Source organism: Fringilla coelebs (genome assembly GCF_963513975.1).
Source record: "Fringilla coelebs genome assembly, chromosome: 11".
Classification (NCBI taxonomy): Eukaryota; Metazoa; Chordata; class Aves; order Passeriformes; family Fringillidae; genus Fringilla; species Fringilla coelebs.
Genome location: NC_140037.1, coordinates 12859927 through 12872379, shown reverse-complemented (window position 1 = coordinate 12872379; position 12453 = coordinate 12859927). Strand labels below are relative to the sequence as shown.

General features: G+C 40.8%; 1 protein-coding gene across 1 annotated transcript in view; it reads right to left on the bottom strand.

The window, feature by feature from the left end:
• The window catches only part of COL4A6 (collagen type IV alpha 6 chain), a 108574-nt gene that overhangs the window by 17888 nt on the left and 78233 nt on the right, over nucleotides 1-12453 (bottom strand). The window contains exons 8-21 of the mRNA XM_084212883.1: nucleotides 12340-12375; nucleotides 11870-11932; nucleotides 11232-11267; nucleotides 11054-11095; nucleotides 10105-10197; nucleotides 9050-9103; nucleotides 7612-7671; nucleotides 7104-7148; nucleotides 6469-6522; nucleotides 5101-5170; nucleotides 4248-4358; nucleotides 3290-3439; nucleotides 1828-1932; nucleotides 805-965 (exon numbers count right to left, since the gene is read on the bottom strand). Of these exons, the coding sequence (XP_084069009.1) occupies nucleotides 805-965; nucleotides 1828-1932; nucleotides 3290-3439; nucleotides 4248-4358; nucleotides 5101-5170; nucleotides 6469-6522; nucleotides 7104-7148; nucleotides 7612-7671; nucleotides 9050-9103; nucleotides 10105-10197; nucleotides 11054-11095; nucleotides 11232-11267; nucleotides 11870-11932; nucleotides 12340-12375 (1080 nt within the window). The remainder of the gene's footprint in view (nucleotides 1-804; nucleotides 966-1827; nucleotides 1933-3289; nucleotides 3440-4247; nucleotides 4359-5100; nucleotides 5171-6468; nucleotides 6523-7103; nucleotides 7149-7611; nucleotides 7672-9049; nucleotides 9104-10104; nucleotides 10198-11053; nucleotides 11096-11231; nucleotides 11268-11869; nucleotides 11933-12339; nucleotides 12376-12453) is intronic.

Sequence of the window (12453 nt, the reverse complement as noted above, 5' to 3'; positions counted from 1 at the left end):
AGGTTGGTTTGTTTTCAGCTGTTTCTACTGTCACTACAGCTCCACAGTGGCAAGCCAAACCTTGGTAACAGTGACAGCAATCTTGCATGGCATCTGGGAACATTACATCACTCGTGATATAATGAGAGCCAAGCAATGAAACTTCTTCCCTATTGCTTGGTGTGCTGTGCTTACTGACACTGATGAAGGTCCTCTGAAGACAAATGACTTGTATCTTTATGGACTACAATTTTCAAAAGTAAATACTTGCAATGAGCAATGCTCAGCACTTTGGAAAATCCTATTTGTTATGGTAGCTGTTTGATAAAAACCAGAGCTCAACTCTCATTGATGTGTTTAGCATACAGCAGTTAGGAAGCAGACTCCATCTGTGGAGCACAGTTTTTATAGCTATGAGCATTGATGTGGAAAGATCTCCCTGTTTGATTTTTCAGATCTTCTCTCCATGCACATGTACAACTGCTTCCCCAGCCAGCCCTCACTTAGGAAGAGCCCTGGGTCTAATCCAATGTATGTCTACTTCCAAGAAGTCCTGGGATGAATAACTCTTCCTGCTTTTCTCTTGACTGATGAATGTGCAGTTCTCAGAATTTAAGAACCATTTGTTCTCCCATTTTTACAGCTGATAGTATCTCTACTTTCAGTTTCTTTACACAGATCAATTTCTAGGTTGATTTTTTTTAAAGATCCAAACAAATAGAAGCAATTATGAAAAAAAAAAAAGCATTCTTTCATTACATTTAAGACTAGCAATTGCACATGGCCACAATTCAGAGTAACCAACACAAACTCTTGCTGCCTTACCGGAGGGCCTCGCAGTCCTGGTGCTCCCACAGAGCCTGGGTCCCCACCAATGCCCTTGGCACCAGGCACACCAGGGCTCCCTGACGGACCTGGTGGGCCTGAGATGCCTTTTAGGCCAGCTCTTGTAACTCCTCCATCACAAGCACAATCACCTGCCTCTCCTGGAAAACAGTCAATACTCCAAACTGAGTTTCATTTGGATAAAGACCCTTTTCAGTTGCAAGAGCTCCAAAAGCAGTATTTGATTCAATTAAGACAAAGCCATTCTCATATGATTTGATTTTATGCCTCCTCTGCTCAGTGATGTGAGTGCCAAGCAAGTGGAGCTCAGGTTTTCTCCAGTTTAATTTCCATGCAATGCCCATCACCAAATAACAATGTGCGGCACAAACCTCAGCACTTCTAGACCTCTTCCCAAAGATTTAAACTTTCCTAAACAGATGGGTTTGGGGGAGTTTTAGGGAGGTCTTGTGCATTTTTTAAGAGATAATTATCAGAAAAAACAAATCCATAGTTCCCTTCACAGTAGGTTATAATGACCCCCTGAATTGTTACTGGTCATGGACACAAACAATCACCAAGCACACTAATATCTGTGTCATCATGGCTTTTGTCATGCTGGTTCTGTCACACAGGAAGACCCAAATTCTCATGATTTTTAGCACAGGGGAGAATAAAATTAAGTTTTTTTGTCATTTACAGCCTCTATTGCAAAAAGCAGTGAATAAGATTTTATTTCTAAGTCTCATGGCTTTAAAGTATAACTTACTTAGGCATTTTTCTGTGCATGATATATTTATCAGTTTATTTGCCTGTGCAGAATAAGAAGAAGAAATAGGATTTTACTGACAGTGCTGGGCACAACTCACTCTCTCTAAATTGCAAAGGCTGTTGGCTCCTTCAACCCCTCCTGTGATTTGTTATAAAGACACTTACAACTCATCCCTTAGGATATTAACCACCTGTAAATATCTTTCAGCCCAATGACAGCTGAAAAGCTCTCTCAAAACAAGAGTTAATTACCTTTGTAGCCCTTTGGACCCAAAGCTCCTGGCAGCCCTCTTTGCCCAGGCTCCCCTGGGACCCCAGTCCTTCCACTCAGGATTATCCCTGGGGAGAATGAAGGGCCTATATGCAGAAAGAAGACAAGGAAAAGCCATGAGAAGGCTGATCTGCAGCTCATTACTAACTTACAAAATCAGTGATGCAACTGGCACCAGACAAAATGGCAACTGTGGATGTAACACAAGGAGATGGATCTTGGTTGGTACCACCCACGGTAGTTCTGCCACTCTCCGCCACATTTGCTTCTAGCTCTTCATACAGAAAAGCAAAAGTTCTCACTGTGTGGATCCAACAGAGTTTAATTCCTCTACTCTGCCACTGCACTTTTTCACAGATTTACCAGCTGACCAAAGAACTCACCAAACTGTGGAGAGGTAGCGTAAAGAATGGCAAATAACTTTTATTCAGTGGTTGCAGCTCAGGAAAGATACTAAAGGGCAAAAGGGTTAAGGGGACTTTCCCCGTCCCTCACTTCATGACTGCAGGACTGTTGTCTACATCTCTTTATATGCTGAATGGAATGAAACATAAGTTGATGGAAACAGCAGCAGAAAGCAATCAAACATAATCTAAAATTACACTGTCTGCAAACCCTTCCCCTCTGTGACAACAGTAAGATGGAGTGCTGACCAGCACGGCCTGACGCTCCATGGAGACAAACTGCAGCCATCAGCTAAACACAGCTACAGGAGCTTTACAGACTCTGCAGAAAATTGAGCCAGATTTGACTAGCAAAAAGTTAAGAGAACGCTTATTTCTTCTCCACAGAAAACCAGTTTATCAGACCATGGTCACTGGCTCCCTCACTGGAGTGTCCCCTGTTCTGAAGGGTTGGTTCTCAAAAAAAACCAGCTTGTGGCAGGATGGTAAAACACAGTTTTGTAAACTCAACCCTGATCCTGTAATACTCAATTTCTGAGGAAAACAAAATACTGCACACCTAATTTAATACAGACATCCATGCAAATGAACATGTAAAAACAAAATTCTGTTTCGTTAGGTCTGGAAACTGTCTCTTCAGGCATCCTATCTGACTCCTGGTACCCAAACTACCTGCTCCCAAGACAGACATTTACCTCAGGTGTTCATAAGGGTCATGGTCTATTCTTTACCTAAGCCAACAAGAGACTAGCATAGACCTTCAAAGTCCTTGGTGTCATAAACTGTGTGTACACAGCTTTGTGCTTCAGTCTCTCAGGCTACCATGCTCAACAATAATTAGGTTTATTGTCTTACTTTAAAGGAGTGTCAACTCATATATATATAATTTTGTGAGCTACAATCACAATGAGGTGTCAGTCAAGCATTTACAGTTTACAGATGAATAATCCTTGCTGGCAAAGAACTAAATATATAAATTATTATTTATCCTATTTCACTCTGAATCTAATATGAAAATAGACATAAAAATTCTACATACGTGGTGAACCAGGCAATCCTGGTGCCCCTGGCAGACCTGGTAAACCACCTCTGCCAGGAGGGCCTGGTATTCCAATTGTTGCTCTTCCTGGTTCTCCAACTTCACCCTTCACTCCTCGAATACCTGGAGACCCTCCAGGGCCCATTCCATCTAGACAACAACGACACAATGAGCAGCTCTCCAGCAGCAAACACACTGAAGTATTTTCAATGTTAAGATAATTACCATTGTACCCTGAACTGCAATCATGTTAGGACAGAACAATTCATAATTTTACACCAAGGAAAAAGCACTAATTGGAGGGACCAACTGGCTCCCATTTACACACTTCTTTGGCGACCCAAAATACTTCACAGCACTGTTTAAGTCCCTATGATCAATCAGACAATTAACTACATAACACTGAGGGGGTTTATTTTCTGATTTTCTTGGCAGTTCCAAACATCTGGATTACTGCAGGCCAGAATTTCCCAGATGGCGTTCAAGTAAAACAAAAACTTTTGAATGAGATCTTGGATGGGACAAATGGGTTGCACGCCCAGTGGGTTTATCAAGCCAATCTGTTAGCTCTTTATTGCAAACATAAAAAGTCATTAAAAAATTTCAAAAACCATCATTATAATTTAAAAGGCAGGAAAAGTTCTTCCAATCAGCACATTCAAAATGGAAATCAAACCACAGCCTCCTGTGCACACTGCCACACCAAATATTCACATGTGAAGACTGGGCTGTAATAATTGTGGCACCAATTCTGCTCCCATCCAAGCCAACACAATTGGCTTCCTTATGTGCCATCCCTGCTTCCTATTTCTCATACAGCAGCCTGCAAATCAGCCAGCTGAAGGATCAGGGAGAGGCTTGCTCCAATGCCTCCACCATCTCCAGGCCACTATCCAGAAACTTCTCCCCAAAACCCAGAACAAATGGCCTGCCAAGAGCACTGTCCCAGCTGCTTTACCTCTCTCCAGGCCTGGAAACCCTGGAGCCCCTGGAAGGCCTGGTAAACCAACAACCCCTTCATCTCCTGGAGGACCTGGTATTCCTGGGTTTCCAGGGTCACCTGGGGCACCTATTAGAGAAAGAGGAAAACAAGGAAGAAAATCTCATCAGAATTTCTGCTGAAATACTGTTCAGTCAATTAATGTAGTGGCCACTGATCTTTCAGAGAGCAAAGGCTGCCAAGCTGTGAGCAGGAAGTCTGTAAGTCAAAGTTAATAATATTGGGAAAAATTCCTCCTGAGCTGTTAGAGAGGTTGTTTCAAACTTGACAGAAGGAGAAAGAATAGGAGAGATCATGCAATTTGTCCCCTTACCTTTATGGCTTCAGTGACTGCTCCCATGCAGGCCTCAGTCAGCTGTGGCATTAATTAAGCTAATTTTTCTCAACAATATTCTTACCTCACTGGACAACAAATAACAGCAGAATGACATTTAGAGCACCCTTTACTATGCAGCACCAGGAAGCCATTCTTCCTTGGGACAATGAAGAGAGATTGAAGAGTGTCTACAGAGCAGACACAGCACTTGCTCATGCTCACACACAGTCTGTCTGTCCCAGGCAAGACATTTCATTCTGTCTTGAGACATATCATTCTGCAATGGGGGGATGAATGGCTTTCTTTAAATTCTGAAGTGACAGACAAAGAACTAAATATATGTGTAGCCAAACAATACAGAAATAAAGAAAAAAATAACAAGGGATAGGTTAGACTCAATATACAATGTGGGAAAGTGTTAAAATACAGTAAGAAAGAAAGTTGGATCAGAAAAAGTGCTTTAGATGAGTTCCAAAAGAAAATGGAAATGTGTACCTGAAATGACTACACCTTCCCTGTCAATAATGACAGGAGGACCTGGGGGACCGATGTCACCTAATTCACCCTGTAAAGAAAACAGATTCACACCACACTCAGATGGGGGATGGAGAGGAGGGTGCTGGTCAGGAAGCTGACTGCAGTATGGTACCAATGTCTGCAGCCATTCACTGAGTAACCATCATTCTTTGTCTTGCTGAAGAATTCACTTTGTTCTGCTATTCATAATCATCTGCTATCCTGACTTACATGGTTCCTGTCTGATGAAACTGATGGCTGCTTCAGATAAGACGGCTGCTACTGTCCTCTGAAGGTCTCCAATTACCTCAGTAGGAAACACAGACATGTATATACAATGTGTACTGGAGACCAGTTATGTCAGCACACTGACCAGTATCAGGTAGATAATATCTGTTCACTTTGTGGTGAAAGCTGCTATGAGCTATCTCATTTTTAAAAGCTTTCATCACTGCAGCTATCTGTTGCCTTGCAATATTGAATTTCAATAATAGAAGCTTAGAGAAAAACAGTTTCCTTCGTAAAATCATCCAGGTAGAACAAGCAAGCTGTGACAAACTGCAGTGTCATTCCTTCCTCTCACTGACACTCTCAAAGAGTAGCAGATCCTCTTTGAAATCACAAGCACAAAATTTGACTGTCATCCAAACTGCCATCATATTTATCATATAAACACCATGCAGTGAGCCAAAGCAGTGCGTACTTTGTTGCTTCTTCCAGTAACACTTCTCTGTACAGAAACTTCTAATACTACTCTTCCATGTACTCTGCACAAAACATCCCTTCAGTACTTGCATTTTACAAGTCTGCAATCTTGGTGGCAGATCAGTGTTTTCACAGCAAACTACTAGCCGATCATTTTCCACTCAGTTTCCAGCTGTCTGACTACCCAAATTGTAAGATACCCAGAAAATGTCTGCTATGCATCACCTATATTTAGTACAAGAAATTGAATACGTTCTCAGGTTTGTCCATACTTGTAGAACTGTGTTCCAAGACTTCAGATAGCCTTGGCAACTATCTTAACATCAACTCACTTCCACCTAATCTTGCCTCAGTGGTCCAATAAATATGGCATTGGTCTAAGGATAAAGGAGACCAGAAAGGCTACACCCACAATTCTAAGTCATGAAGTTCAATGATTAACATTGAAAAATTATTAAAATACCCAAGTGTTCATAGCTCAGCAACCATTCATTTTTGTGCTTAACAATAAAGTGAATGAGGAGCTTAACATACTGCAAAATAACAATGATATAGGGCCAAACAGGAGGTTTGATTGGAGCAATGACAGTTATTTATTCATGCAAATACCTTTAGAAAACCAGTGCTTTAGTGAAAAGTTACCTTCATGCCTTCGACTCCATCCAGTCCTGGATAGCCTGGAACACCTGGGTGGCCCTGCAAAACCCCACAGGAGAATGATGATACACAGTAAGACAATTAAGTGGCATATATATGCAGTGAGACATCTGCAGAGCCTGGACTCAAATCACAAACCAAATTCTTTGTCCTACCAAGCATTTGAAGAAGAATTAAAGAAAGAGAAAACTGATGGCATCAATTTCTCAGCACTCACAAAATACCAGAGCTCCTTCAGGCCTCCTTGTGAAAAAGGTAAGAACTTGTGAGCAGGCAGAAGGTGTGCAAATCAGGACAACACCAAGGAGTTCTCACAGAACTGCAGAAATGCTTGCAAAATGAAGAGTCTAAAACATTCTTTTCCTTGTCCCACACATTTTTCCCCCACTGTTTTCCCCTTCTAAAAAATTACCGGCACCAAAACATTTAAAGTAACACTGGGAGATGCAGGATCTACTGATTTTGTACTTTCTACTTCACTTAACTATTTCAACAAGGCAGGTATATTTATCCATCAGAGAACTTGAGGCCTGTCACAATACAAGGAAGTTGGTAGATCTTAAGCAGTTGGAGGGCTTCTGTAACTCATAAGAACAGTAAAAAAATAGAAGAAATTTCACCTTTCTCCCTGGAATTCCTTCAGATCCATCCAGTCCCAAAAGACCCTAGAACAGCAAAGACATTAACTTTTAGAGGCTCCATCTCAGCTTGATCAGGCTTCAAATATCTCAGCATCAAAGAATTAAAAGTTAAAATTTTCAAAAGGAGAAGCTACCACTGCCTGTCTTATCTCTCAATTATTAACAATAACAATGTAAAGAATTTAACAAAATAACTGATAAAAGCAGGCTTATCTTATTTAACCACTGTTTTTCATATTGGCAGTTCAAGTTAAGGAAATCATGGTGCTTCAATTTATTAGGAACTTAGGTGTTACTTTGTAATCACAAACCAATAAATTGTAGTGTGGTCAAGACTTTCTTATCAGTTTATTCTGCACACACAGAACAGAATGTCTTGGTCCTCCTGTTGCATAGGAGCACATCATGCAGGGAATAAGTCTGTTGATGAAAGGCCCACTCAATGTACTTGAGAACAGGCATTTAAAGACTTGGTGAAGTTACCTACCCTGCCACCTGGTAAGCCAGGCACACCTTTCTCTCCTTTTTCTCCAACACCGCCAAAGCCCTGAGGAAAAATGTCAACATTAAATCTCTGTGATCTGTTTGGAATTGAACAGCACATCCCTAAGTAAAGGCAACACAAACCCATTTATTTATACAAACAGTACAATAGTGAGACAAAGGGAGCTGACTGTTTCTGCTGGGACTACTTTGTCCCAGAAAGAAAAGCTCCTATCCATCAGACTTGGCAGTATGTGCAGTACAGGACCTGCTTTATTCCCCAAGACTTCTATCCATTTAAACAATGGCATATATTTCAGTGGCAACTGCAAGTGACCCCATGTCACAGACAGCAAAGACCTGCCAATGCTACTCTGTATTCTATTCCACATTGAGAAATTCTTTCAAGTCTCATTTCTTAACAGCAGCAGCTCAAGGGAATGCTCAGGGCATGCTTTTCCCTTCCAAAGCCCATGAATGACACAAAACTGGCATTTTCATGCTCAACATATGGAAATGTTTGGTGGCTTTCCCAGTCAGCAAGAAGTATCAAATCCAGAGACAGAACACCAGGATTTAATTTCAGCAAGAGCTACAGTAGTTAAGCAATTTCCAGGCTTCAGTCTTTAAATATCTTACGGTTGTGGTTAAGTTTGTACATATGTTCAATTTCACCAGCTTCAATGGGTCTCTTGTGCTGCATAAAGCTAAGCATGGAACATGTCCAGAAAGCCTAATAACAAACTGTGCTTCATGTACAGGTTTTTCTTGCACGTATTTCTCCTAAGAACATCTGTAACTGAAGAAACTGGCAAACAATTTATCTTATTAGTCAGAAGTTCCCAAAAATATTTATTCCCTAAAATTATTGAAACAACCTCTGTTTACAAAATGTTTTAAGCTGGGAAATAGCTCTCTGGAATTCAGGGGTAAATTGTTTCTCTTAATTCATATAGAGAAGATGCTACATCATGCTGAGTTGATTAGCACTAAAATTCAACAGCCCATTTTAACTGGGTGTATATGGATAGAAAGAAAGATCTGCATGTGCTTTACAGCTTTAAAGTATATATGTTAAGATATAATAAAAAGGAAAAAAAATAGGATTTTTAAAAATGTCTGTGGGACAAGGAACACTGCCATCAAGTGGCCATGCCATGGGCAGAGCTCTGAGCAGGTCTGCAAACAGCAGGCTGCAGGTACTGAAATCTGGGCAGCTTTGCAAATCTATAGTAGGACAGCATTTTATTCTTTGTATCTACAGGAAAAAAACCGATCAGATTACAGTTACACTCTTCAAAAAGTCTTGTGAACACTTTTATCAGATTTTTAAAGTTCCCTGGTGCCTAGAAACTCCTGTAGAGGCCTTGTGAGCCATTCAGAGGCTGCTGAACCATTTAACCCCTATTGAGCACACGTTAAAAACACTTCTCTGTCCTTACCGGGATGCCAGGCAATCCTTGGTCTCCAGGGAACCCTTGAGGACCTGGCTCTCCCTGGCAGGGAGGAAGAGACAAACACAATAAATCACTGTGAAAGCAAGACCTTCCGTCCACCCACCATGCTCCTGATACCTAAAGCAAAGCTCTGTCCTTTGCCAGCCAGTGCCCAGGGTTTGTGTCCCCATGTGCTGCATCAAAGGCTCTAAGCACAGAGCTGGTGCTTCCTCGGGCCACTGCCTGGCAACTGCTGCTCTGCTGCCCACAACTGCCACAAGCCAAACCAGGGGCATGTCACACCATCAGCTGGGAAAGTGCAACATGCACAGTGCATCGTGAAAGCAGCAAAACAGCACAGGATGGGACAGCAAGGTTTTCACAACTCTGCTTACAAATTCCAGAGGGAGCCCAAAGGAATGGGGTTTGCCTGAGCCTCAGCTCACACTAATGTAAATTGACCAAGTAAAACAATCTCTCATAACTTTACACAGGGGTTCAGGCAAGCTCAGACTGGGCTCCCAAACCAGCCTCTATAAGTCCCAGATTAACTCCGTATGCCTAAATTTCAAGTGTCTAGAGAATCTTTAACTCAATCTTTAACTCAAACCACACAGCTTTCATAAAAACACTGATGACCTAAATTCACATCCCAGTAATAACAATGCAAAGGTGAAAAAATCTGATTATTTCAAAGTAGTGTGCATTAAGGCAAAAGAGCTGGAGCTTCCATTTATTTTTCTAAAGTGATTTTTTTGCTTCAGCTGACACAATTTCACAGGTTCAACAAAAACAAACTACAGTTCACTTATTTTTAGGATTAATGACAAAAACCTTTAAATAGCTTCCAGATTTCTTCTTCTGAGAGGTATGTATTCCCTAGTGGTCCACAATGCTCTGAGCTATGAATATTTTTATTCAATAACCATCTGACAGAATAAACCGGCACAGAAAATTATTTTGATTTGGAAATATAACAGCTCTCACTGTTCAGTAATTTTGTTCATTCTTGAATGAAAGAGCATGGACAGGGAAAGGGGTTGCAAACTGAATTTACAGACCTTTTCTCCTTGCTTCCCCTTTGGAAATCCCATGAATTCCAGTATTCCAGTGGATGGTGGGGGACCTGGAGGCCCAGGCAGCCCCACATCACCCTGTAAACAAAAGAGAAGATATTAACATAGCAGACCATCTTTGATTTTCCATGGAAATGGCCTACAAATCAGAAAAAAACCCACTTCAGTTATATCTCATGTATATAAATCTCTGTGCCTGAATGCTGGCATGGGACTTTGGTCATGGGAATCAAAAGATCAGATGGAAAATCAGGATGAGCAAAATGCATCTGTTTCCAAAGCCTTGTGGATCTAAAACATGCCAGAGGAAAAAAAAAGGCTCAGCTATTGAACCAACAGGAAAACATTGCAGAAAACCTTTGGGGAGAAATATGAAAAAAAAAAAAAGAAGAGAAGGAACAATTAGAATTGTGGAAGATGGAAAACCAATTTTAACATCAGCAGAATCAAGTCCCATAATGAGAACTTGAAGAAACCCCATTTTGCCTGTGTAAATTCTGACTGCAAGACACCCATTTAGGATAGTGAGACTATAAATTACACACCAGTTTACTCAAAGAATGTAATGAAATCCAGGAAGAATGAAGTCATTGGAACAACTCAATACAACAGGTGATGGTGCAAAGAAACTGATAAGTAGAGATTCAAAAGATGTCTTATGACCTCAGGTCTTGATAACCACAAAAACACTGCACTGACTTGAGATTTCCCCTTCTTCTTCACCCAGAAAAGGCTTCCATCCTTTTTAGTGTACCAACAAATAAGGAAGCAGCAAGATTCTTTAGTATTTGAACTGCCAGTCAGTCCAAGAGAAGAAGAGAAAAAGGAAAAGAAGAAAATGCTAGAATCTAGCCACTTTCTAAAGGACCAAGCTGTGATGGAACTCTGGAGTATTATTTCATGCTCTCTCCATAATAAAACAAGTTTCATTTACCTTTTCTCCTTTCTCTCCTTGGAAGCCTAATCCCATGTTACCCTAGAAGAGAAAAAAAAAATGGATGAATGACTAATAAAACAACAGCAACAACACCACACCTTATTATTTAAGCCCACAGCACTGTTAAACCCCCAAAATTAGGTGTAAAAAGAATACAGGAAAGGTAGCTACTTACTTTTGGACCTGGTGGCCCAGGGGGACCCACAGGACCCTAAAAGTAAACAAGATGAAGATTTTATTCCTTTTGACTTAATTAGAATGCAAACAACTGGAGCAATGCTGGGATCTGCAGTGGTACATGAACTTTCTTGCCTCCAAAGCGAAAGCAACGTACATGCTCTCAAGTCTTTACATCTCTAACAGCACAGCTCTTTGGTAATGTCATTAATTAAGAGAAAACTTCATCTTAAACCCAACAAAAATGTAGTTTGGTTCTATCTTTGCCAAATAGAAATTCTCTTGTAGGATCTTGAAAAAACAAGTAAGGCTCCGAGGATCCCAGCCCATTCCCCCAGCCCTGGGATGAGGCAGCACTCAGAGCAGAGTAACAAGGTGTTGGTGTTTGCAGGGAGCACTGCAGAGCTCTGCTGGAGCCCTCATTTGCTACTCTGGATGCCCAGGGAGGAGCCTCTGCTCTTGTGATCAGATTAAACTACCCAAAACTGAGTATCCTATGCTGGAAGTCAGCTGTGTTCAATGTTTTCAGCTGCACAGGCATTTCTGCTCATTGCCATGACATAAACAGAGACAAGAGAAAGGGAAACTGCCAATAGTTGGAACTGTTCTACCAAAAGTGCAGCTGAGGTCTCTTACCTGCAAACCTGGTAATCCTATAGGACCTGCAGGACCTACTGGACCTGGAAAACCTTTTGGGCCCTATAAAAAGAACAGAGGACAAATAGAGGATGTGTAGAATTTACCCCATCAAACCCTACCCAAAATGAGTCTCAGGAAACATTAAGTAATATCCCCTAGTTAAGTAAGCCAATTTAAATATTAAAGCAATTTATTTCATATTATTAGAGGTACTTTAAAAATCAAAGTTACAGTGTTCAGTGGTAGAAGGGAGTTTGATTTGAAAAAGGAATAATGAGGTAGTAGGAAAAATTGGACTTCCTCTACCATACCCTTCCCCTTACAAATCTAGAATTGCTTACACTACTGGTATCACACATGTAAATACACTTCCCACTAATTTGAAAAGGGTTCTTGAGACTCCACCCCTGAAAATGTACCTACTTAATATTGTTTAAAATCATTATGCCCCATATTAAACAACTTACAGGAACTCCATCCAATCCAGGAAGACCATTTTCACCCTAAAAATCATAAATGCATACGTAAAAAGTACAAATTATTGCAGCAAACTATAAGGAACATCAAGCTTTGTATAAATA